This window comes from Cydia pomonella, chromosome 4 (assembly GCF_033807575.1).
Source record: "Cydia pomonella isolate Wapato2018A chromosome 4, ilCydPomo1, whole genome shotgun sequence".
Classification (NCBI taxonomy): Eukaryota; Metazoa; Arthropoda; class Insecta; order Lepidoptera; family Tortricidae; genus Cydia; species Cydia pomonella.
The window spans coordinates 7,686,733-7,714,290 of NC_084706.1; the positions used below are offsets into that span (position 1 = coordinate 7,686,733).

The 27,558-nt window shown below is 37.3% G+C and overlaps 1 protein-coding gene across 3 annotated transcripts; it reads right to left on the reverse strand.

Moving 5' to 3' along the window:
- Positions 1 to 1,561: 1,561 nt before the first annotated feature.
- LOC133516980 (delta-sarcoglycan-like) lies at positions 1,562 to 26,757 on the reverse strand. 3 transcript variants are annotated; one of them, XM_061850072.1, is made up of 7 exons: positions 22,139 to 26,757; positions 21,787 to 21,881; positions 11,466 to 11,726; positions 8,130 to 8,319; positions 7,765 to 7,957; positions 3,917 to 4,040; positions 1,562 to 2,196 (listed from the first exon to the last, which is right to left on the reverse strand). In XM_061850072.1, exons 3-7 carry the CDS (start codon positions 11,691 to 11,693, stop codon positions 2,002 to 2,004), a joined length of 930 nt encoding a protein of 309 aa, XP_061706056.1. In that variant the 5' UTR covers positions 11,694 to 11,726; positions 21,787 to 21,881; positions 22,139 to 26,757; the 3' UTR covers positions 1,562 to 2,001. The 3 variants fall into 3 exon arrangements, with proteins under 3 accessions (XP_061706056.1, XP_061706057.1, XP_061706058.1); XM_061850073.1 differs by lacking the exon at positions 21,787 to 21,881; XM_061850074.1 differs by lacking the exons at positions 21,787 to 21,881; positions 22,139 to 26,757 and adding an exon at positions 21,333 to 21,733.
- Positions 26,758 to 27,558: the final 801 nt, after the last annotated feature.

Here is a 27,558-nt window from a genome sequence, read left to right on the forward strand (position 1 = left end):
TACTGAACAAATGAACTTTTATTAAGATTTTCTAATCGCAGTATATAGCACTTCTCGGAAATCCGTAGCTGATTACGATCGCAACGAATGCCTGACAATCGAGCACAGGTCCGTCCTCTAAGCGCGCTCCGCGCGGACTGAGAGCGGGGCGTCGCTGCTGCGTGATTTATACGTGTTTTAAAAAAATATAAATTTACGGCAATGTAGGTCCCATAGTTACGATTTTTTTTTTATAGGTTAACATAAAGTTACAGTTTGCTATAATATTATTTTTAAAGCAAAATATGCGTACAATTTGCGGAAATAAAATATAATAAAACCCTGTTTTCGCCAAAAAAATGAAGAAAACTCGGAAGGTATTTTATCAGTTTTTTCAAATGAATCTTCGATTGTTAATCATTCCAGCCCCTCGTACGAGATATGTTGAATCAAATTGTAATCATTCATGTACCAAATGATTCTTGTTTATAGCAAAATTGAGAACCGAAACGCCACATCTCACTGCAAAATTTGGATAAGACTCCCAAAAAACCTCATTAAAAAAGAGGTTTAAAAGAGAAAATGAAAATTTGAACTGTTGGAGCCCCTAGTTTAGGAAACGATTATTTAAGTACGTTATCAGTTTTTGAATAAATACTAATAGTTACGTCGTAATCTTGAATGAAAAAGGCAGCATTTTACAAAATACGCTCGTCTGTAGGAATAAGGACTCTTAATCACGAATATAGGTCTAAGATGCACTTTATAAAATTGTAATAAACTTTGCACCAAATCTAAACATCATTATGAAAAATATTTCTAAAAATTAGCAATAATATGCTTGCGGAAACTTCAGCGATTACTCTTTTAATTTTAAAATACACAAAATTTTTAAGTAAAAAAATATGATATTTGCGCTACGGCACATGCACTTCCATCTCTCTCACACTTACGCTCAGTGTGAGTGAGAGAAGAACACGAACTTACTGCACCTTAAGTTCTGCTCCACCTGGCAAACAATGTACTAGTTTCTGCCTGCGACTTCCTCTACATAAAATGACGATTTTCGTGATAATAACGATCACATGGACTTCCCCCGGGAATCTAAACCAAACCCAATTCCATATACTTATATTAATTTAGCGAGTTAAGCGTGAAGAGGTATCAGATAAACAGACGTAAAGAGTTAGTTTCGCATTTGTAATATTGATTATATTAGGAATGTCTTGACACCGACATATAGTCTGCATCATATATATACTGATATCCAATTTGGCCAAATATGTCGTGAGGCAACTTTGTTACCCTATAAAATGGATGTGTCACGACATATTTGGCCACTTAGGCCGTCACTACCTATTTCATGCCGACTGTACAATGTCGATTGTCGATAGGGCTAATTGACTATAGGTAAAAAACTTAAGTAAGTCACCTGTTGTATGTAGTTGTGACGTGTTCGGATATACATTTGGTTTGTTTGTGTGTCTTTTAAACATGTATTGTCTATTCAAACACGTCACAACTACATACAACAGGTGACTTACTTACGTTTTTTACCTATACCAACAATAAGGAGGCAGCCTTTTGCTTAAAAACTGCATAATTATATTTCTAAAACTCTGAGGCGATAAAATACAAGCTTTATACATAATTTTATAATTAAATTTCTATTTGTCAGTATTCTATGATCACACTTTTGTACTAAATGTAATTATTGTGCATTGTGCAAAGTACATGACCTAAATACTATTCTTCCACTAAGTTTTATTTTAACCATCTTCTTATACAGGGTGTATTAATATAATTATATTTTATATATATTACCAAACTTTAAAACAGGTATTCAAGATGGAATGGAATTCAGAATGAACCAAATAGCATTATCTCTTTTGTGCCTGACTAAAGTATTTGTCCTTCTCGCACATATCGAATTAAAATCACAAATTTTCTTCAGATAGTAATTGTGTACGGATTGGATTTTTATTGAATATTTATTGCTTTTGAATTAGTAAATTATGTTTATCATCTACAAAAGTCAGTGTCGGCGTTGTTGGCGGCGCAGGAGGCGTCGGCGGCGGCGAGGAACAGTTTGCCCGACGCGCAGGCGCACAGCTGGTACACTTTCTGCGGCCGAAAGTGTTTGGTCGGGGGCGCGGACTCTACTTTCATAGCCTCTTTAAGGTTTGAGATGAAAATACTCGGAGTGTCGATTATTAGCTGAAAAAAACACACTTTTAAAAGAAATGTTTTTATTGAAGATATTTCTAATATATTTAAGCCGCGTCAGTAAAGATTCATTCGGATTCAGCCTGCACCAGCCTTACTGCTGCAGTATTGCGGTGCGATTTCTTTTCCGGCTGCCGCAAATGTAAAAAAAAACCAGGGATTCAGGGATAGGGGGGGGATTGATTTTGACATTTGCGGGACATAGATGCACATGACACTTGTAGTGTAAATCCGAATGGTACCCCACCATCATTATTGTTGCAAACGTTACTGCTGCAGCAATGACGCGGGCGATGCATGTTATGATGTCACTGTCAATTTCTTTGATAAATTGCTGTCACTGTCTCATTACTGCGTAGATACATTATTCCTAAAGATGAAGTCTACGCCAGCTGTCACTGTAGCCTCACACACACTGCCACTTTTTAACCGACTTCAAGATTTCAAAAGGAGGAGGTTCTCAAGTCATTTGTGTTTTTTTATTTTTTATTTGAATGTTTGTTACTTCATAACTCCGTCATTTTTGAATCGATTTTGAAATTTATTTTTACAGTACATATGGGGCTACTTTATAGCACTAGTGCGAGAAGTAGCATATTATGTTACTGTGTCGAACATTTAAAGGGCCATATGTACTGTAAAACGTTGTACGATACATGTGCGAATAGGTAATTCGCAACTCGTGTCGATTTAAAACACTCCCTTCGGTCGTGTTTTAATTTATCGCCACTCGTTTCGAATTTCCTATTTTTCGCACTTGTATCGTAATGTACTATTTTGATAGAATTAATATAATACAGGTTGAATCCGTTTTCGTCAAAACTCAGTTCTGATGATGGGATCTATGGGAACTCTTCAAATGTGAAAGGCATACATATAGTGATTTTTATATTTTCATCAAAAAATCAAGCATTTGCATTTAAGCAAGTTATATTTGATGAAGTGGAATTGCTGATGCTGATCAGAATGGAACTCTTCAACGACGCATAGTTCCCGCTTGGCGATTGGTCGTCTTCGTTATGTTTGTTAGGCAAATTAGGTTTTCAAGACACATTTTTGTCAAGCTCGAGATCTGATGGTAGAATCTATGAGGAATCGAGAAAATTCCTCAAATGTTAAAGGCATACATATAGTGATTTGTGTATTTCCTTTAACAAATCAAGCATTTACATTTTAAAAAGTGACATTTGATGAACTCTTGTGGAACTGCTGATGCTGATCAGAATGGAACTCTTCAACGACACATAATAATTCATGTTTGGCTGTTTTTGTCAAGTTCGAGTTCTGACGATAGAGTCCATGAGGAATCGAGGGAACTCTTCAAATGTTAAAGGCATGTATATAGTGATTTTAATATTTTCATCAACGAATCAAGTTCTGCTGTGTACAGATTATCGATATATAACATGATTAAAATCGAGAAGCCCACATTTAAAAAAAAACTACACAAACACATGCACAGATACAGAGCCTGCCTACCACCAAAATGGCTACGCTGCGGCTTGAGTATTAAATTTTGTACTGAGAACAGACAACGGCGGGGCCTCGCATTTCTGCAGCGATTAGAACGTTCGATCTGTCACTCATTTTATCAAGAAAATTGACGGTGACACCACCTGCCCGCATCAACTCTCCAGCAGTGAAGTTATAAAGTATAGCTGATGAAGGCATCCAAATGTCACCTTTGAAAAGAAAATTTAATCTGACTTACGGCGCCTACAACAGAATCCAGTTTGATATTGCTGTGAGCCGTGATATCAATGCCACCCGCTCGACTCTCGAAGTGTATGGATTGCGGCGCTGTCAGCTCCAGGTGTCTCGTTAGAGACTCCAACCTGAATATTGCAAACAAATCATTGCTTTAGGTTTCTCATCTCTGATTTCTCCGATTTTTTCATCAAAAAGCCTGGCAACTATTATTGAGGAGTGGATTTTAGCAAGCAACCTTATATACGCTATAAAATTGCCATAAGATTGCCGAAGTGAGCAGGGAAGTGGGCAGGGTTGTGGACAGGACGAGTGTGTAAACACCATACTTCTCATGCCACTGCCATTGCCACTCACGCTGCCAGGCGCTCCCCAAACCAGGGATCGGAAACCGGTATTTTTTGTATGGGAACGAAAACGGTATTTTTTCGTTCTTTGTTAATTATTTCATTCTAATTGGGCAATCTAATAATACGAAGTCGTTATCTAAAAACACAACCGAGTCCTATATTTAGAGTATAAAATAAACCGAAATATATGTTTATTTCAAAGTTTTTCCAAAAAACCGATTCCGATCCCTGCCCCAAACTGGCGGTTTTTTTTTGTGCGGTAGTCAAAGGACCGGCAACGCGAGCGGCAGTGCGTGTTCACATTCTGCTCCGTTGCTCATTACTCGTCGAGCGCCTGGAGGAGAAAGACGTGTGTTGTTCGTTTTTTAAGATAGGCAAAAATTATTAATTTATTAAAAATAATTGGTACTTACAAAGTTCTATTACGATGGATAGATATCATCCACCATCGTCTACGACGAACTTTCTTTTTTTGTATTCGATATCGTTTTAGCTATCGAACATAATTGCGTACCTATCGCAAAAAGACACAGCGCGGCCGCTGTAATTATTTCGACGTCTGCCATTGCCGAAAGTTGAAAGCGAAGTGAGTTTTAGGGCAGTATGTAAACACACACTCCTCTCGATACTGCTGCAGCAGTATTTAGGGAATTATTGCCGGCAGCGCGAGGGGCAGCGGCAGGGGCTGAATGTAAATAAGATATAAGTGTTAAATTTTTCATTTATTTATTATGATAAATAAAGAAATATTATAGGACATTATTACACAAATTGACTAAGTCCCACAGTAAGCTCAATAAGCCTTGTGTTGTGGGTACTTAGGTATAATATATAAATATTTATAAATACTTAAATACATAGAAAACACCCATGACTCAGGAACAAATATCCATGCTCATCACACGAATAAATGCCACTTTACTAGGTAATAGGGACCAGAAAAAAGTATGCATTAGAAATCTCACTGGTACATAGTTAGCAAGTATACTAATCAATCAATCAATCAAAATATTTATTTTTGATCATGAGTTACAGAGATGGTATATGTTATTATGTGGGCTATTTTTAACAAATAGACTGATTTCAGATATGTAATGGGCTAGAAAGGTTAGTATTTTATTCTCGACGGTACGATTCAGTTGGATTTAGACTATATATATAGCGCGAAAGCGCATTTTCTGTAATCTAAAGACTTCGTCATTATTCTCAACATTACCCCATAAAATAATTCCATATCGTAGGTTTGACATGACATAGACATGGATTTGACATGAAATAGAAGAGCTGTATTTTTTGTTGATACTTCCCCAAGTCGTTTTAAAGTATAGGCAAATCTATTTAATTTTGATAGTAAGTACATGTGGTTAAGCCAATTAGAGTTAAAATCTGTAATTATACCTAGAAATGTTGTGAATTTAACACATTCTATTACTGTATCCTTGTGCTTGATACTAATTTGATGTAGTATTCCATAGGTAGCGTACATTTCCATGCATATAGTTGTATTTAGATTGACTTGAAGTATGTTTATTTCTAGCCATTTGTTGACATCTCTAAATAAATACTTTATTTACTTCTTTATACTGTGCAGTATTAATATTTCTTAGACTAAAGACTTGTCTTGACAACTATAACGTAGGGTTTTAAAGATGTGTGCACGACCCTTTAAATGACAAATAAAAGTACGGGAGTAGAAAAAATATGTCATAATATAATAGTATGCTGGAATATAGATGATATGGATAGATACGATTATTAAGGATAATATGATGGCGACATGGATGTAATAGATAGATATGAATAATGTGATAGAATATGGATGTAATAATATATATAATTATACAGATAATATGATGGGATAGGCTTAATATGGTAATAATAATAATTATTAGCAGTGTATTAACTTGCAAGGCATAAAGTCAAATAAAAATGTATATACAGGTTGTTTATTTAGTCACCTGCAATAATTAACGGGGTGAATATATAGGTCAAACTGAAATCGCGAAAAAAAGAATTGGGTGTTTCATTCATTTTGGCTGGCTGCCCTTGACATTTTCTATGGGGGAGTATAATTATTTTCGCGATTTCGGGGTTGGTCCCATAGTAAAAGTTGCTCAGTAGGGCCCCGTAAATTATTGCAGGTGACTAAATAAACATCATGTATAGGAAATTGAGATACGAGTAGGTATATAAGGAATATGATAATAAATGTAGGATGTTTATTTAAATTCTTTGTAATACACATAAATAGTTAATACCTACTCGTATAAATAAAAAAAAACATTAAAACTTAGGTATAGTCTATTAAATTGAATATTGTGTTGTAAATTTGATATGTAATAATTATAATTATTTGATTAGAAATATTTTCTAACTCATGGGCTTTCACGAGGTTGTGATATTAGCATAACTATAGTCAAATAAATTTACGAATATTATATGTACGAATAAAATGATTTAACAGCGTCAATAAAAATAAATTATTGTAATTGACTTGAGCGGAAACTGTGGTTTGATTAACTAACCCGTAAAATCAAAATAATATTTATTTATAAAAAAAACGTTTCACAAAATAAATAATCCTTAACTAAGCTACATAATATCTTCTTCTACATAATATATTACCAATTTAAATATAAACGAAATAATTAGCAATGTCAAATAAATAAACATTATACAAAAATAAAACAGATATACAGGTCAAAAAAATAGTCTTAAATTACTTCTAACCTAAATGTAAATACCGACAGCTACACTATAAAGTCACCCCGCGACCCTCCGGATGCAAAAGTACCCATGGCGCTCGCCGCGTTGCCACGTTGAACGGATAACCTTTGCATCAAGAAGGTCCCGTCCCGTGAAATTGGGTTTGTGTGGTAGTGGTTTTACATAGATGGCATAAATTTCACTTTTTTTGTAACCGGAAGTGGTACTTTTTTTCGTGCTTTCGGCCAATTCAATTTTTTTTCCAAACTTAGCATCACTTTTATGAACGTGTGCCATGGGGCTTATCCTTGTATCAGATGACGTAGTAGATAATACTGTCCCCGCCCGTACTATTCCAATTATGCGGACAGCCAATGCCGGCTATCAAAACAAACGTTTTGGGTCATTGTTACCGGATACTGACGCGGGATAACATTTTCACTTGCTTGTTGCGCCGTGGACATCACAGAAAATGGAAATTAAGGTGTTTTTCCAGCCTAAATAATTTATAATGACAATAATAAACAGAGCTGATATTGACAGTGCGGGTGATCTACCTTCCTTTGCTTGGATCTGTTTAGGCAGGTGCTAAATACAAATATATAGATAAGTGATATTGAGAAAAACCTGCGGTACCGTTTACGAAACGGGATTTTTTATAAGAAACTAGTAAACCTGACATTGGATCACATTTATTACATTGCATATTATAATGTATGTGGAAGCTTTATCATTATCCCGACTAGTAAGTTATTAAGCGAGAATTTTAAGCTTATGTGTAGATTGTAATACTAACTGCAGGTCAGATCCAGGCGGCGCCCTGACGCTGGGCGCCTGCACGGCCGTCCTGACCGCCAGCCCGCCGGGCCCGTCCACTGCCAGCACGTCGCTGAACACGCGCACCTCGTCGCGGGACGCACGGAACACTTCGCCGCCGTGCGCGTCACGCACCTCGAACATGCGTCCGCTGCATTCAATGCTATCTCTCTCTGAAAAAAAAATATTAAGGAGTGCGTCTGTTCTGTTGTCACTCAGAAATGTGTTTTTTTTTTGGATTCCACCTGTTCTGTCCGTACCTACAGAGTTGATTAGGTACGTGCTTAATAACTTGGAATCGAAAGCATTTTGAAAAGAAAGGGGCGATAGTTGTCAACAACTTACTGAGTACCAATTTGGCGGTTTCCTTTCGCTCGGGCTCGGTGACCAGTATGCTGAAGTTCCTGTACGAGTGCAGCGTTACAGGCTGCCCAGCGCGTGAACTTATTGACGAGGCGATTAAGTTGTCCATTACAAATGCCTGTCCTTGCAGCTCTATACCACCTTTTACTATGTTCATTGGACCAAACCCACCCTGTAAAAAATAACAACTTAGATTTAATGAATCATATACATGTCGATGGCAAAAAGCGGAAACGTAGTAACCGCCAAAATGGAAACTTTACACCAGAGCCAAAGAACTTTCCGGGTTTTCAAAAAAAAATCATAACTTCTTTGTTTATTAACGAAATTACTTTAGATAACGAATAAATATATAAATTTCATAATTCTTTCAAATATCATACTCAGAACATTATAAAAATTACTGGTATCAATTTTACAATGGCCCCTATTTTCATTTCCGTTACGGAGAAACGCTGTAAATGAAACAGGTAAATGCATGGAAATCGCTGGAATAGTAAAAATTCTCAAAACCATAAGTGCTGTAAGCGGTTGCTTATGTTTTCGTACGTTCCATTATATTTAGTGCCACCGCCATTCAATTTGTTATCAATAGAACTTAAATGTGTAGCCGTTAACCGCCAAAAAAAATAAAAGGCTCGCACTATCAAAAAGTTATCAGATCTCCCGTAGAGCCAAGCTTCTAACCCTACAAGCCCTAAATTCACAAACTCTACACCTTAGTTAAAATATATGGTTTGGCCGGTTGACTTTCGCTACCGTCACATGGGCGTAAGGTGAAATTTTGTTCACTATTCATTATTTTTTATTATACAGTACTTCTTGTAGTACCGAAACGGACAACCCACATATTTTGTTTTTGACTAAGGTGCAGAGTTTGTAAATTTAGGGCCTGTAGAGTTAGAAGCTTGGCTATACAGGAGATCTGATTTTGACAGTGCGAGCCTTATGGTTTCGTCTTGGCAACATTTTCCGTGAAAATCTTTTTGATGGGATTTTACTTCTTTTTATAAATTGTTTATGACACCCTACTTTAAAGGGTAGTGGGTATTGTTAAAAAAAGAGCCTTATTAACCTTTTCCTTCTTAAAAAAAAATGTAGCACCCTGTATAACAAAGTTCGGCTAGTGGTACTAACACCATTTTTTACCCCGTAAAGCCTTGCAATAGTTGCTAAAAAGCCTTGTAAGGTTACCAGGGCTCAACGATGGGAGGGAGGGATGTTAGGGTCGGCAACGCGCATGTAACTCCTCTGGAGTTGCAGGCGTACATAGGCTACGGAGACTGCTTACCATCAGGCGGGCCGTATGCTTGTTTGCCACCGACGTAGTATAACAAAAAAAAATCATCTGGTAATAGTTTTGAACAAAAATCTCTGGGGGCAATTTTTCAAAGGCTGCTACACCCTTTCAGCTTCCTAGGACTTCAGGGAGTACCCTAACGGTTTTGATGATCATCAGTGAGTGAATGAGTGAGTCAGTGAGAAAATCGGTTTATTTAGATTTTAATAAAAACTAAAGTATAACAGCTATGCAATTGAAATTCTATGCTTAATAATAATAAGTCTACTATGGACATTGTATCCCGAAAAATTTGTTTCTCTGGTATAATCCAAACTCCAAAGTATGAGGGTTCAAAAAACGACTAGATCAACGCGAATCACCCTATAAATTTTGATTCTCAAAGAGAATGTTAAAATTTAGGTTTTTGCGGCAAAACGGCCGTATCTTTTTTTTTACGTACGTTAGTTTTTATCATAACTTCAAGGGACTGTAGACTCCACGCGTTCCCGATTCCCGTGACAAAAGGTCTTGACAGACAGACAGACAGACAGACAGACGGATGGACAACAAGGTGATCCTATAAGGGTTTCGTTTTTAGGGTTCCGTACCCAAAGGGTAAAAACGGGACCCTATTACTAAGACTCCACTGTCCATCTGTCTGTTGAAATTTTACTAAATGTTTGAGGCATGGAACTCTAAAAAAGCATCAGACTCATAAAATACATGAAAAGATACAATTAATTTATTACTTATAATTCGCAGTATCATTAAAATCGTTTTAAAGGCGAAGATAGTTCAAAAAGATGAGCAAGAAAAGTGAGGTAAAGTAACAAATTAAATTCAACGATGAATACATCGGTTTATGCAGTTTGTAGTCTGCGGCGTAGCGTTAATGGTTATTACTTGGCTCAAAGAGATACTGAAGCAAGAAGCAATGGTAAAAACTTAATGAAGTAATTTGTTGATTTATTAACCAACTGTAAATGTAGCCACGGGATCTTGGTATGGTAACTAAATCTGTTTCATTACTATTATCTTTTTTTTTTTCATAGGTGATGGTAAAAGCAGTATGTGTCGCATGGTAACAAAATTATTTCCACCTTTGGCGTTAAGACTTGAATCCCTCGCTACGCTCAGGATTCTATTTTAAGATCCTTCACTTCGTTCAGGATACAATGTACGCCCACGCTATAAATATGTGCTGCTTTTTGACATAATCTGCGAATTCCTGATACAAACTTTCAACCCCTTTTTAACCCTATTTGGGGATGAATTTTGAAAAGCTCTGAACTTACTTTTCTTGCTTTCTAATATTGTGTCTTCCTAGGAATTTAAAGTCCCTTACCTAGTCAAAAACGTTACGTTATAAACTTTCAACGCCCTTTAACGCATTCACTGCAAACGTTTTCGTAGCGCTACGCTCGTAGCCGATCCTAGCGTTTTCCCGCTTTGTAGAGGAAAGCGACTACGAACAGAGAACCTAACGAGCGGGTTCCCGGTACGCAATGCGTTAAGTGCTATTTTTCATTGCCGGTACAAACTTTCATCCCCTATTTTACCCCCTTGGTGGATGAATTTCTCAAAAAGTTATTTCTTATACGCAGTATAAATGAAACTAGATGTGCAAATTTCAACCTTCTAGCTTGTATTGTTTTGGCTCTACGATAATAATGATGACTCACGCTAATGTGTCCATAATACCTACTTATATATACCCATGACAAATTGCAGTTTTCTACGATTACTGACCTGGTCCAACATGCCAATCGTTACGCTCCGTACGAAACGCAACTGTTAGTGTCGCACTAATCAATCAAAACGTTTCGTTAAAAGCAATAGTCACCTTGGCTACGCATTCTGAGCCGCGGCAAAATACAAAAGATTCCTATTCCAACTATTCTTAGACTTCCTAATCGACTACGGAACTCTATAAAGACATCCGAACCAAACTTCGATATCCGTTTAGTTGCTTTGATTGTGTTAGCTTCTTGTTTAATAATTATACTTAATTGTTATCGGCTGTTAACATCACTTACCATTCTCAATTTCAAACTACTAATGATCCATAGGGTGAGTCCGATATTTAGGAAAATTAGCACCATGAGGAACACTAGGATGCAGTAGAGGGCAGTCTTCCGCCAGCCTCTGAGCAAAACTGGCAGGCATGCCGGTTTGGTGGCCTGCTCACCCGCTACGGTTGGCGGCGTGTCCCCGGTAGGGGTGCAGCCCCACCCGTGCAGCGAGCCCGGGGCTTCCCCCGCCATCCTTTACACCCTTGCTAACAATGTGCTATTATCCTGCAACAAAGGATTACAACTAATTGCAATTAGACATGATTAGACTCTAATGGAGTGTCAGCGGCTTACTACCGCACGTAAGAGCCGCGTAATAAAAGTTGTATATTACGAGTAAAGGATGACTCATGCTAGACTGGGCCGGGGCCTGATCGGTGATCACGGGGTGCTTTCCATAGAAAACGAAGCGCCGGAAGGAACAGGAACCTACGGCTCGGTCTGGCGTGAGTCACCTTTAATAGCTTATTTATGAATATGTTAAGTGTTTTGATATGATATGTTTTATTAACACAAAACTGAGAGACGCGTGCTGTCACATACTCGATCCTATGAATAGCCAAGAGTGCCAAGACGAGGTAATATTTGTGTCCTTGTTTCCTTAGAGAACAATGACTTTTTAATGACTATTTTCTTTTTCATTTGAAATTTGTTTTAAAAATAAAACTGATTAAAATATCATAGTCCTAGACCAATCGAGAGTATTCTTAAAATACAATTACTAGTATTTTAAAGTAGGTAACTTTTGCACTTGGTCTCTCAAAGTACCATTTGGTTTACCGAATGCAAATGTTGATGAATACTTTAAATTGATCATCATCGGAGTTCCATAATCAATTTTTTTCATTAAATTACCTTACGTGGGGAAAACTGAACATTTTTTGAATAGGAAAAATTGTAGTCATTCGTCGTCGTTAATTGAATTCTTATAGGTGCATTTTTATTGTATTCGCTGTGGACGACTGTCCCGTAACCTAACATCCGCAAATCTAGGGCGCAACGTAAATTCACTACATCTCCAAAACTCAAAAACTACTAAACGTATGTTCATACCATTATCACCTATCAATAGAGTGATTCTTGAGGAAGGTTTAAGTCTATAACTTGTTAAGGTTTGGAAATGACGATGTTTGCTAATAATGTCGGAGAAGCTCTAATCGAAAACGCTGCCTGATCCGTTTGAGATATAACAAAACAATGTATGGTGGGATTGTCTCTCTTTCATTGGTCTACAAAAAAGTCTGCGATGGTGTATTTTATTTATTTATTGCACAATATAACAAATAACGTCCACTTGCGAACGTAATGCCTAAAGGCATTCTTTACCAGTAAACAATCAGGCTAAACAGAAACAGTAGTAGGTAATAAACTTAAATAAATATACTTTAATTAAATATACTTAAATAGATGTTACTTTATGTACCCAGTGCAAAAAATACTATGACTACGATGGATATTTAACCAGTGAGCTTGTCGAAAAAGTGCTTGCGTAACATGCGCTTAAACGTGAGCTTGGTTTGAGCCTGTCTGATGTTGAGTGGGAGATCATTACAAAGCCGGATCGCCTGAAAGCGGTGTATGTCTATCTTTTAAGGATATCTTACTATACCCATTCTTAACTTTTAGAAAAAAAAAACATATAATATGTGGTATTTGTAAAGCTATATACACGGATACAGTATTAATGATTATCAAATTAAATATGTATTACAAATAAAATACAGATTGCGGTGGTTCCTTATACCATACAATGAAATGAATATCTCAGGAGTGATAAGTTCCATTTCGGGCCATGTAACTTACACGAAATGTTAAACACCCTAATCATCTTTAGTGCCAATTTTTACCACCGCATGTCGATGGCTTTACTTACCCCCCCCCCCCCCACCATGCACTTCGCACGTATCCAATATACATATTTCTACAGGATAGATTCACCCTGAAAATTACACAAGTCATTATTCGAAGGCCTTTTTTGTATGGCGTTTTTGGGTTCTCAATCTTAGTGAATTTGTATGAAGATCGTGGAGTACTCATCGATATCAAAGAGAATTTGAAATAGAGGTGTATTGTCAAAGAAAACACCGTAAATTTTTACACATCACTTCGTAACGGGATCCCTTTCTTTCCCATATTCTTATTGTTCCGAATTTCGATAGTCAGAAATTGATATCCATATAATTAAAGAACATAAAGATCAATAGTCATAATTTTTGCTAAGCATAACGTTTAATAGTTCGAACATTATCATTCTATAATATTAAATACTATAATCGCAAAAGTTATAAAATTGATTAGTATAACATTCTAAGGCCTATGCATTATTATTCAGAAATATTTTATGGCATACATTTTAACGGACTAATGGTTATTATTCATATAGTTTTAATTACTAAAGTGAATTACGTCTAAGAAATCATATCTATACCACTTTATACACATACATATATTTACTCAGAAAAGTTTAAAGACATACTTTTGAAGGTGCTTCTTTTTATAATTATGCCTTTCGATAATGTCTTGTTAAAATTATGCTGTAAAATAAGAATAAAAGAAACTTATGTATGTTCGTTAGTTACTTTGTGTTCCTCAGAGTGAAAATAGGAGTCCCGTGAAGCGAGGTTTCCTCGACTCGTTAGCGGCACAAAATGCATTAGTAAGCTACATTACATGAAATTTAGGAAACGGCATGGTAGTCAGTAAGACAAACAAAAAAAAACCTTTTCCCCAGGTAGGTTCGTTAGTTACCTTGTGTCCCTCAGAGCGAAAACAGGAGTCCCGCGAAGCGGGGCTCCGTCAACTCGTTGGCGGCACGAAATGGATTAATAATCTACACGAAAAATAGGAAACGGCGCAAAAGTCAGTAAGCCAAACGAAACAAAAACCTGTTTCGTCAGGTAGGTTCGTTAGTTAGCTTGTGTCCCTCAGAGCGAAAACAGGAGTCCCGCGAAGCGGGGCTCCGTCGACTCGTTGGCGGCACGAAATGGATTAATAAGTTACATGAAATATAGGAAACGGAGGTAAAGTCAGTAAGCCAAACAAAAAATCATGTTTCCCCAGGTAGGTTCGTTAGTTACCTTGTGTCCCTCAGAGCGAAAATAGGAGTCCCGCGAAGCGGGGCTCCGTCGACTCGTTGGCGGCACGAAATGGATTAATAAGTTACATGAAATATAGGAAACGGAGGTAAAGTCAGCCAAACAAAAAATCATGTTTCCCCAGGTAGGTTCGTTAGTTACCTTGTGTCCCTCAGAGCGAAAATAGGAGTCGACTCCATGCTACATAAAAAATAGCATGTAATAAGCTACATGAAAAATAGCATTTCGTGTCCTCGATCGCAGTTCATCTCGCTTGTACTGATGCATTAGTGCGATAAAGAGAATGCGATGGAGTTAATATCAAAAGCCAACTCGTGGTACGGGTACTTAACTGGTAATATTGATTGTGCGTAAAGAAAACGATAAAACCTTCAATCATATTATATTTTAATACCAGAACATTGAATTGTATTAGTAACTAATCAAGTGAATATCGATCATTATACCTTGCGTAAATAGACCTTACGACAATTATTATAAACAAGTTTATTACCTTCTACATTATGTAATGATATAGAATCTGAGCTTTGAATATTATGACCGACAAATATTATGACTAACAATAATGATGACCTGCAAAAATCGGATCTACAATTTATGTCGTTTAATTTTATGACTATTAACAATATGACTAATAAAAATTATGGTAGAAAACGTTATGGACTGAGAAAATCGGAACTAAAAATTTATGGGAACCAATAGAGACCCCTTCGTAACCATTGCAATAGGGCTTGCAGGGACGCTAGGCGCAAATACATACATCGTTCTAATGACGAATGTCCCCCCACTAAGCTTTAGAGTTTTTTAAAATCACTTGGTGTTGGCAAACCCAAACTCAATGCTATTGGAACTCTAGATCTGAACGCTCTTAATCAATATTTCAGCGCCTCTTCTGTTTGCCTTGACTCGCGCGTCAAGCAAAGTTCTTTATCCCTTTTAGCCAATTCTCCACTTCCAGATATTTCTCTTTTCGATCTTGGCCCCCATTACCTCGCAAGAAGTTGTTTCAATTCTCAAGTCTATTAAAAGCCGTCGGTGATGATAACCTGAGCTTGGATATGCATATGCTCGTGGTGGACTTAATAGCTCCTGTACCATCGCATATAATAATTTTTTCTTTCTTCTCTGGTGTCTCCCCTTCATGTTAGTAATATACTCACATAATTCCACTTCCTAAAGTGTCTAATCCTTCCTCATTTTCCCAATATCGTCCTATTTCCATTCTTCCAATCCTTTCCAAGATAATTGAACACTTTACCGATAAACGTCTCTCTTCGCATCTCAGTAGACCCAACCTTCTTAATCCTTTCCAATCCGGGTTCCGCCCCGGGCATAGCACCACCACTGCTCTTGGGAAAGTCACCGACGACATTCGCTTTAATATAGAAAATAAAAAAAATCACAGTTTTGGTTCCCTTAGACTTTAGCACAGCATTCAACACAGTAGATTTCGACATTCTCCTAGCCTTTTTAAACTTTTTAATGTTTCGCCCACTTCATTGTCCTGGTTTCACAGCTACCTCTTTGGGAGGCGTCAGAGGGTTCGAGTTGATGATAATCTTTCTGATTGGTGTGGATTTTCTGCTGGCGTTCCTCAGGGGGTATTCTCTCTCCATTGCTTTTCTCCATTTTTATAAATAACATTACTAAGTCTTTAAAATCTTGTTACCATCTTTACGCAGATGATCTGCAAATTTATTCAGTTGCCAACCTTGACGATTTCGATTTCCTCGTAAAGCAAATTAACGCCGACTTAGAATCCGTCTGTTTGTGGGCTTCATTTTATGGTTTAAAAGTCAACGCCACGCAGTCACAGGCGATCGTTTTTGGAAGTGCTTATTACATCCAAATTGTCTGAGCAGGTTGTACCTAGAATTTTATTTGATGGTATACCGATTCCTTTCTCACCCACTGTCAGAAATCTAGGGGCACCATGGATCAGACACTTTCTTGGGCGCCTCATGTCACTGAATTGAGCAACAAGCTGTTTGGATCTCTTCATTCTTTAAGGCGCGAACTTTCTTCCACTTGATGCCAAAACTATGCTGGCTCGCTCTCTGTTACTGCCTTTACTAGACTACGGGGACGCTGTGAACCTTGACATGTCAGAGGAACTTCTGGACAAGTTAGAGCGTTTACAAAATGTCTGTATCAGATTCATTTTCGGCTTACAGAAGTACGATCATGTGTCTTACTACCGTCTAAAACTCAATTGGCTTCCAATCCGCCGCTCTATTCTAGATCTTCACACTATTTCTCTTATCTTTAATGTTCTCTTTACACCTTCTTCTCCTCTATACCTCTCTCAAAAATCTCAATTTCTGCCTGAAGGCAGTGGCCACCGTCTGCGTTCTAGCGCGAATTTATCACTTGCCATCCCCCCTCACAAATCTCGTGGATACCACAAGTCCTTCGCAGTGCGTTCAGTGAAGCTGTGGAATGAGCTGCCTGTTTCACTCAGACAGGCGCAATCGGTTGCGTCGCTCAAGGGGAGGTTAAAGATTCTATGGTTAGCTGACTGATTAATTTCTATTGAATAGTTTTTTTTATATTCTTCTACTTCATTCCAATTTTTAGTGTGTTTTCCCCATTCCTTTTTGTTGTAATGCATGTTTATCCTATAAATTATGTATGTATTTATATCCTTTGTCTTTCTGGTACCTTGTTGTACATTTTGCTGCATTTCTCACCCTCTTTTCACTATCTCCGCTCATTTACTCAACGGTTAACTGGAAGAGATCCCTCAAAGGAATAAGTTCGCCTTTGTACTTCTTACTAAGTGTATATTACTTTTAATATGTATTTTTGTACACTAAAGAATTTACTGCCATCATCAACACATTATTAAAACTTTTAGAACGCTATTTGGCTTTGATCCTTATTCTTTCACTGGTATGTGTTAAATTTGATAAATATCAAAAAGTGGCGCCATCTAATAGATGATAGGTCAACGGTATGGTGGCATCGTTTCGAGCGATGGCGCCATAACCTTTTGCCTATGCCCGGTAAGATGGCGCCACTTTTTGATAAATTTACTGTTGCTATAAATTTTTCTTTGACAATCCACCTCTATTTCAAATTCTCTTTGACGATATTAAAGTCTTCTTACGTATAAAATAGTATTTTATACAATCGCGATATAGTACAGAGCTTCTCAGTCGAGTACCGTGTTTAAGCCACAAAGCTTGCTGAGTGTTAACTTGGGACGTGATCGCTGTTGAATGACATCATTCTGTATGGTCAAGGTTAAAAAACCGGTCAAGTGCTGCATGTGAACCGATTTCAATAATTTTTGTTTTATTTGACAGGTGTTTTTAGTGTAAACTCATAGGAATTTCAACTATAATACACACCCGCAAACGGGATTAAATTGCAAATTAAATTATAAAATGTTTTTTATTTTTTCCTGTAATCATAATTTCATAATTTTTCATTCGTAAACTTCGGAGATAAGGGGGCGATGATATTTATTTTTACATTTTCCTTCATAAGTCAATTTTTTTCACTATGAAAAAAAAAATTGTTTTGTAATGTTCAATTTGAGCTCTTTCAAATGATACCCCACTTGGCTTTGAAATTTTGCCCCCTCTTTATATTGGGCATTTTCCATAATTCATATAAAAAATATATACTTCCTACTTTTAATATGTGGGGGTTAGCGTTGTTCATTCTCATTACTATTCCAAATTTCAAATCGACAGCTTAAGTACTTTTCGAGATATTTAGCAATGTGACAGACAGAGTCGCACCATAAGGGTTCCTTTTTACCTTTTTTGTCCGGAACCCTAAAAAGTACGAAAGCGATTGAATTTGTAATAGGTATCAATAAAAACAGTTTGTTGAACAGTTTTATGCAACAGTTTGCTTAAACTGTTCTTTATTATAAAAAGATAATTTACTTAAGCTAACTTTTTAGCCCACAGTAATAGCCGTTTAAAATTATGTCATGATAAATTTCTCGGGTCAAAACTATAACAGCGCCGACCAATTTTTTTTTAATAATCCTGAAATCAAAATAATAACCTCCCATAACTTGTATTTTCATGATAAATTCAATGCATCTTTGTATTATATCTAGTCTAAGTGGCAGATATAAGAACTTTCAGTCGTACCTATTTATTACAAGAAAATATCTGATAGGGTTGTATACAAACAAAGGGTTCAAAGTAATAAATAACAAGATTAAAAAGAAGTACGCGTATAAATTGCAGCTAACCTCATATTTTAATTTAAAAGTGTATTAACTACTTTGTTATGGGCATATATGATATAAATATGCTATGAACTCCTGCAATGGTTTTACAATTAGTCGGTTTAAAGTGAATGAATAACAAGGTTGTGACAAAACGAACACGGATAAAGCGCATCGCAGTGCGCTAATGAACGGCGCGCCGGGCGACTAATAACACGGAGCCTTTTCAAAAACAACGGGAAATCGGACGAATAACACTGCTCTGACAGACGCGGCTGTTATGCGAGATGGTCAGTATATTTTACAAGCTTTTATTTAGTTTCACCCTATTTATTTTTTATACCACGACGGTGGCAAACAAGCATACGGCCCGCCTGATGGTAAGCAGTCACCGTAGCCTATGGACACCTGCAACACCAGAGGTATTACATGTCTGTAATCTGTATCATCTGAATCTGTAATCAAATCTTGCAAGTTAAATTTAACCCACTTCCCGGTTTCTGCTTCGGCTGAAAATTAGCATACATATGTAAGTCGAGTGACAATGCAATATTATGGTACCGTACTATCGAGCTGATTTGATGATAGAGACGGAGGTGGGCATAGGAACTCTGTGTTTGTTTGAACGTAATTGTGTTTAGGGTTGTTAAAATTGTCTCAGTGAGTATTAGTTGCCTGTGAAAATAAAATTACAGTCAGCAATAAAAGCTTGTACCAAAAATGAAATTTTTGCTAAAAACTTATTTCTTTATTTTCACACAAAAAGGTGGAAAAAACAGAGAGAGTTACTTTCACATTTATTAGTGTGCGTAGCCAACATGCTAATCGTTTACGTTCCATGGCGAACGAAACGCAACTGTCACTGTCGCACAATACCTATGGAAGAGTGATAGAGAGTGATGACTACGCTACGCTACGGAGCTTTAACGATTGGCATGTTGGCGAAGCACTCTAATGTATTGTGATTTTTGGACATAACGCTGATTATTATTGACCAGTATTATAACAGTAGGTGTTCATATTAATAGGTAACGCATATACTTAAATAGGATAATATTTTATTTTATCATTTTTGAAATTGGTTTACTTTTTCTTATAAAAGGTTTTTTTTTACATTTTTAGTTTTAAAGTATTGTTAAGATCTTATGTGTGACACGAGACGCATAAATGAAAAACAAATGTTTTTACACTGGATGTAAACATTCTAAATATGGAGGATTTTCTTCGAGTAACCATTCCGTTTCAGTAATAATTCCGTCCATTCCTGTCACTAAATCCATCCTCCACACCACCACTGACCCAAACCCTCAACCCCCCGATTCCTCATCCTCACAACCAGTCAACTCCTATTCCCTAAACCCCTCGACCCTGAACCTCAACCCTTCAACCGCCAATCCCTGACCCCTCAACCCCAGACTCCTTAACTCCTAACCGCGACCCCTCAACTCCCAACCCCGGACCCCTCAACACCCAACGGAGAATGGGTCTCCAATCTATCAAATCATCGTCCTCTCAACGCCCCAGCCCCTCAAACCCTGACCCGTCAAGCTCCAACCCCTCAACCCCCAACCTCTCCCCTCACCTCTCACGCCTAACCCTCGCCTCTCAGTCTCGTTAGTCATTTCCACTACTACCTACATCCGAAATCATAATTGTGACATGAAATCCGTCTAACTTGAATTGGGCAGCCCTATCTAAATATGCCACTCCAGGTCTGCAATGCAGATCATTTAGCGCTAAATTATTTATATCCGGACTGTTACAAGAAACGGCACTTTAATGCAATTCCATTAAGTGACATTGTGATGTTTAAAATTACTATAGGCTTATTATATATTGTTTTTCCCCATAAATTGCTTATTTTATAAAAAAATACCTATACACAATAGAACCTTGATTACGCGAACCTCGATTATCCGAAAGCTGACTTAGTTTATCCGAACCCTCCATTAATCGAACACTGCATCCGTTTGCTGCAAATGGACGACTTTATAAAAAAATGTGTAAGAAAATTTCTTTTATTTTAACAATAATTTTATTGTACATAAAATTTTAACATTTTCTATTGTTTTTATGTAAAAAGGCGTTGTTTTTGTTTGATATTGCTCCAAAACCTCCACATTTCGATTTTACGAACTTTTGATTATGTAAACTAGTCTCTGTCCCAATTAGTTCGGATAATCGAGCTTCTACTGTATTTTTTTTAGCTATAGCTTAAATATTCTTTATTTTTGGCCGAATCTGAAAAAAATGTGTAGTTGTATCTAAAGTATAGAGCATGAATGTACCTCATCATTCTATCACGCTATATCACAGGGCTTTGTTAGGCGAGCTCTACAACAAGTCTATACAATAGACCCCACTTCAAAGCGCATACTTTAACCTCACATACTGTACTAATATTGAAGGTTCTCTGTAATGTTACGGTTTTTTATTGTATGTATAACTTGCCTTGCATATGTTTATTAATTGATGATTGCTAATGTTTTGAGTTTATATTTTAAGTAAAACATTTGACAATCATGGATATTAAATTGGTATTACCTGAATCAAAGTTTAAATAACTGCGTTTTGTACCACGCAGCGCGCCTCCGACGCTACGCTAGCCGGACTGCACCAAGCATTACTTCATAAAGGGACTCTTGACCGCGACGCGCGGCGTTTACAGTTTTAATGAGATGTAAATAAATATTATTACAAAATAGGTAAAAGCGGCGATGCGCGATACGGTTGGTTGTGCCGGAGCTACCTTGTGACTGAAATACTAGGTAAATTCATAGGTGGTGCATGCAACACTCGAAATATCTGGCGCGAGGCGGCTAGGCGGCGTGCTCCAGAATATAATATCAGATGTAGTGGCCGGCGAGAGTCACGGCGCGCCCGCCCGCCCCGGCCGCGTGCCCGAGCCGTGTCGGCGCCGTGCCGGCCCGCTGCCGCGCACTCGCCCGTCCTCATAATAAACGATATAGCGCAAAAATAGAAACTCTGGAGCGGATACCTTTATTCTCTCCACGTAAATACTGACGTTTGTAGCGTCCCTGTCTGTTAGCTGTGTTCCTGCTTTATAAACGTCGGTGCTGCAGTCAATCCATTCTGCAATTTTGTGTTTTAAAAATACTTTGGTTATAATAATATCAGTATACATGTAAGTTGCGATACCGACAAAATTATTTTCTATATCACATTTGCTAATTCAGATAATTTTAACTTGAAAAAAATACTTATATATTATTTGTTTATTGAAAAAGGTGCCTAATAAGTTGGATGAGATTGAAGTTTTGAACAAAATTAAATGAGTTTATCCTAGAATGCACAAAAATGAAAGAAAACGTTTTGTCTAACATGCTTACCATCAAAATTGGCAATATCCTTTAATCACTTAGATCACGAGCACTCGGTTCAAAATGTGTAATACAGGTTGCCTATTTTACTTATAGTAACAGTAAATGGCGAGCAGTCCGAGTGACGGAGTCAACCACGCGGTCCCGGCGTCATAACAACACTGGCGGGATCGCCGGTTGCGCCAGCGTCGCCCAAGCCCATGCCGAATTGAACTCGTTTTGAAGAGTTGCATTTTTAATCCGCTGCCCGTCTCGCGCGGGACATAACTCCGGGTCGCTCTCAGCTGCCTCTATTACAAAATCTAGTTAACGTTATCATTAACCGTCACCTTCATGCAGACTTGTTAATAATTTACGCGGACCCCTATCAACTCGCGCCTGTAGGCAACATTGCCAACAGCTGTACGTCGTTTGGCTTTGCCGATATGTGTGGGTCTGGCAGCTTTACGCACATAGATATTTTTTCCCTGTATCAGGATATAGTTATAGCAGACAGAAATAAAGTATGTGAAAGAGAGGGCGAAATATATTTAGGAATGCTTAGGTTAGGTTAGGTTAGGTTAGGTTACGCGTGAATTTTTATGTCGGTTGTTGTAATTCTATATTGAAGCAAAAATAGTAGTGGGGTTAATAATTTGACAAAACGTGACATATGTCTGGCATAATGTCTTTCTACTAGATTTCAAGTTCCTCAATCAAATAAATATTTGTTCTCGATACAAACTTTCAACATCCTCTCACCTAGAGGAAGATTTTTCATTATTACGCCTTTTCAAAAATGCTGAAATCCGTTTTTTTTATAATATTGCACGTGTCTTTCTGCAAAGTTTCAAGTCCCAAATTTAAAAGAAATTGCTCCCGATACAAACCTCTTTTCACTCCTTATGGAGAATGAATTTTCAAAAAAGCGGAAATACGTTACCTTTTATAAAAAATTGCTTTAATAAAACTTGTTCCACATACACACTTTCATCCCCTTAATAACCCACTTAAGGGTTGAATTTATCAAAATCGCTTCTTTGTCTGGTCTGTTTCCTTGCGTTTTATAAATTAAATTTTCTAGGTCAAACGATTTGGGCTGGGCGTTGATTTAAGCCAGTTAGTCTGACACGTTTATTTTTTTGAAATAATACTGCTAGGGAAAAATGTGCAAAGATGTTCCAATCCAAACTGCAATGAATTATAAGCATTACTCTGTTAAATTTATTTCGCATTGTTATAGTCTCGTGAATCGATATTTCGGCTATTTTGAGCTAGATTCGCCGCCATCGGTATCTACTGCACTCAAATGCCCGTTGAATGTGGCTTAATCCAAATAAAATTCTGCAAAGTTTGAGTCTTTATTTGTTGATTAAAAAAATTTTTTTTAACAAATAACAAAACTCGCTATTAAATTTGAGAAGTTCCCATCATGATTCCTCATGGGTCCCATCGAATAGCAGGTAAGACGGAGATTGGTCGGTAGTTGTTTGCACTGTCTCTCTCACCACCCTTGTACACCGTAGTTACAATTGATTGTTTCAGCGGACTAGGAAATACGCCATGTGTGAAACAAAGGTTTGCTAAATGACTTATGATAGGTACAATCAATGGCCTGGCTAATTTAAGGAAGCGTGTGGTGAGACCATCCCATCCGGGAGCGCTATCAGATTAAAGACTCACGATTACATTGTCAATTTCCAATGAGTCTGAGTTTAACAAGACAAAGGAGGTAGGCAAACATAAATGCGCTTTTACTTTTAAAATACTGACGTTTATAATTTTTCTATACATATATTTAATTTGATTAATTTAATAGCCGTTTCAAATATTTTAGAACAATTTTTCAATCGTGGCTGAATGCGTGGCGTGCTTTTGATGCCTAACCTGTTAAAAAATGTCAATATGTCGGACGAATGTTTGGAATGTCACCGTATTTAAGAATTATTTCGCTTTAATTTTTCTTCGCAAGTGTGATGATAAACATTGTGTGGAACTCCGGGGGTAAGAATATTGCAAACTCGGGCCTTTAATTCCCTCCATCAATGTGCGACTGTCGGGAATTATCTCCCCTCGTTTCCAATATCTCACTTACTCACGTTGCACTATGACTATTATTTTATTTCAAAATAAACAAGTCAGTGCAATACCAGAAAAATTATCATAAAATAAAGAACGGAAACATAACTATTCCAAACCCTTGTGTAGTAAGCAGTGCAAAGAACAAACGCAGTAAAGTGTTAGCTTAAGATTGCCTAGCAAATCACGTATGAAAGTGAAATGTGGACGAATTTGTGCAGAACAAATCCTATTACTTCAGATGGGCCCATAAAGCCGTACAACATGGCGTAATAAAGCAAAATAGTTGATGTGACTGCGCATAAGGACCCTTCGGGAAGCCCGGATCATATTGGACGTCATCGAGTGTTTTCATCGGAGTTTTATTGGGTAGATAAATGCAAGCCCCGGGGGATAGGCCGCTGTTCCACATCAGTAGTAAAACAGACATAGTGTAAACTTGTTCGATTGCTTTTTCTTATGTGAGCATCTAGTACGAACGAGTACATTCAGATATATAGTCTTCTTGTCTCTATTGTAGGTAATTTTTATTGTAACTGTAGTGTCCTTTGAAGAAACCATGCTGAGTATTTGAAATACCACTACTTATGAGAGAATATATTCTACTCATGGTACTGAGGATAGATATGGGTCTATAATTAACTATACTGGTTTTTGATCACTTTCTGTAAACAGGGATAATTTGGTATTTTTTCCATAAATAAGGAAAAATGCAATACTTTAGTGATAGACAGAAAATAAAGGTTAGGGGAACTGTGAGGCTTTCGGCGCAGGAAATTGTTAAACGCATCGCAAATGTCCTTGCCATTGTTAGGTACGAGTATAGGTACGATCGTTCAAATTAAAAGTACTAGAGTAGTTAGCTTCTCCTCTCTTAGAAACTTCCAGAAGGAATTATCTTCTTCCTTGTCCTATCCTCATGGCTGACGGACGCGACGACTGTGGACACTCTTCACCAGTGCTCTCCAAGCCGCTCTATCTTGGGCCCCGTGCATGCTACCCTGCAATGTGGGTCTTGTCTCTGACGTCATTCTGTCGTCCCAACGTATGGCCATACGGCCATCCCTACGCTTTCTTAGAAAAAAAAATAGGGGAACGCTTTATGTAAAATTCCGTCTTTTGCGTGATACGCTGAAAACATTGTTCCTGCACGCGTTTCTGTTTAGCTCTAAGCAGTCATGCGAATTCATCGTAGTCACGCGGTTTTAGGTTTCTTGACAATATAATTAAGATAATATAATTAAAAGTTAGCTGGAAGAGATCCCTTTTAGGGATAAGTTCATCTTTGTACATAACATTTTTTTGTTTAGTTTTGTCTGTTGTATGATAACCTATTTATGTGCACATACATACATAATTAATGTTTTTTATATCTTTTTATTACGCGAATAGGTGTTATATATACAAAAGCTTTCCTAAATACTAAGATTGTTAAATAAATTTAACGGACATCCGAAAATACGAGTTTATTACACGCCTGTATTTTTACTTTCAACCAGAGCCAGTTGCACAAGAAACAATCAAAATACTTGTGTCTACTTTCATTTGGCGGATGAGTGGCGGAGTGTATGGTCTCGTTAATTCAAACAGGGCTTCAATTCTGTTTTAGGAAACAATCCCGTGATCCCGGCGTGATGTTGCATAATGCCGTCTATGCCTGCCCCTGCACACGCTTGCTTATCAATTTAAAATTTTAACTCACTTTGGGGTAAAATTGAAATAGATGATTAATTTTAGAGAAAACCCATGTTCAAAATATTTTACAAAAAAAAAAAGAATAAGCAAACTCTTCACCTATCGCAATGTATAATTTCATGTTTTTAACATCTGTACAAAAATTGTTTCAAAATTTTAAAGTGCGTTTTAGACCTATGCTCGTGATTTTCCCCATCGAGCGAAAATCAAGAAATCAGGTTTCAAATCGATGAAGTTACGAGAGAAAGATTGCTAATAAAATTGTTGGAAACCGAATTGTGATCTAAAAAAGCGTAACGATTTATCAAGAACTCTGCTGGCTGCTCCTATTGTACCTTAAAAGGCATGTAAACAAAAAAGGCAGGAACGGAAAAATTCGCACGCTTCTGATAAGCTTCGGTAGCTCAGTTGGTTAAGAGCGATTGGACCGGTGTTCCAAAAGTGTGGTGGGTCTTGCCGAAGGGGTCAATTTTTAATATAAAAATGTGTAGTATCGCTTACAGACGTATCTGCATGATAAAAAAAATCCACATTGGTATGGTCATTCGTAGTTTCCTTTCTTCATCATCTACATTCAGTAAAACATAGAAACTTACATGTCACTACAAATAATCCAAATTTACATTCACTACAAAGATACGAACTGTTAATTCAATGGAAGATACTTCCACCCGAAATGCATTGTTTTCCAGCAATGGTTACGACACGATAAGTTGGGACGCGAACACGCCGCAGCGTGGTCGTCCAAAGCCAAAGTTCCCCATCATACCTGCGTCACTTGAAAATTGAAAAACTTTTGCAATGCCTTTCTTATAGAAATAGTTCGCTTTACAGTTGAGTGAGTTGTCATTGTAAGGATTCACAGCCAGTCTCATTGAAATGATAGTTTGTAGGTACGAGCACTGGAAACTTTTTAGGTTGCCGAGATTTATCTAAAAGCCTCTTGGTTGTATAAAAGTGTTCTCGATAAGCCTTCAATTCATATTATACTTCAGTACGTTCAATTCATAATGTGGTTCTTGATAAAAAAAGTTTGTTATTCAAATAGGAGAGGCTTCGTGGGGTTGATAGCAAGTGCGCGTATTTTTAGGACAGCAAAATGCAAACCCTCGCGATAGCTGGTGTAAATCCGCATGAAATATTGATACAGTTTCGTGTAAACGTGTAACAAATGCGGTAATTTAAGCCACCTGCCGGCGGCCGCGACTCGCGCGATCCTCTCTGCTATGCACCACTTTTGAACTGCTTTCCTACCTTATGTTGTGCTCTCCTACTATTAGGTACAGTTATTATTTTTTGATAGAGATTTATGTTGCACTATCAAACTTTAACTCACAGGCCAATTCGAACGCACAGATATCAGAATGACATCTAAGTAATCCGTGATCCGGACATGTATTCACGCGGGCGAGACGCACGATAATTAGCTAATCAACTAAATAATGATTCAAATATCATTCTGATATCAGTAGCGTACGTATGAATAGGCCTGTTAGCGTCTCTAGTTTATCATAAGCTTCATGTAACTTAGAAGCTGCTACTTTGGATACTTTACAACGTGGATCACTAAATATGTCATTATATCAAACCAATATCTAGTTATTTTGTATGCATAAAACATTCGTCATTCCCATGAACGACAGAAAAGCTACCTATTGTTTTATTTACCTAATGTA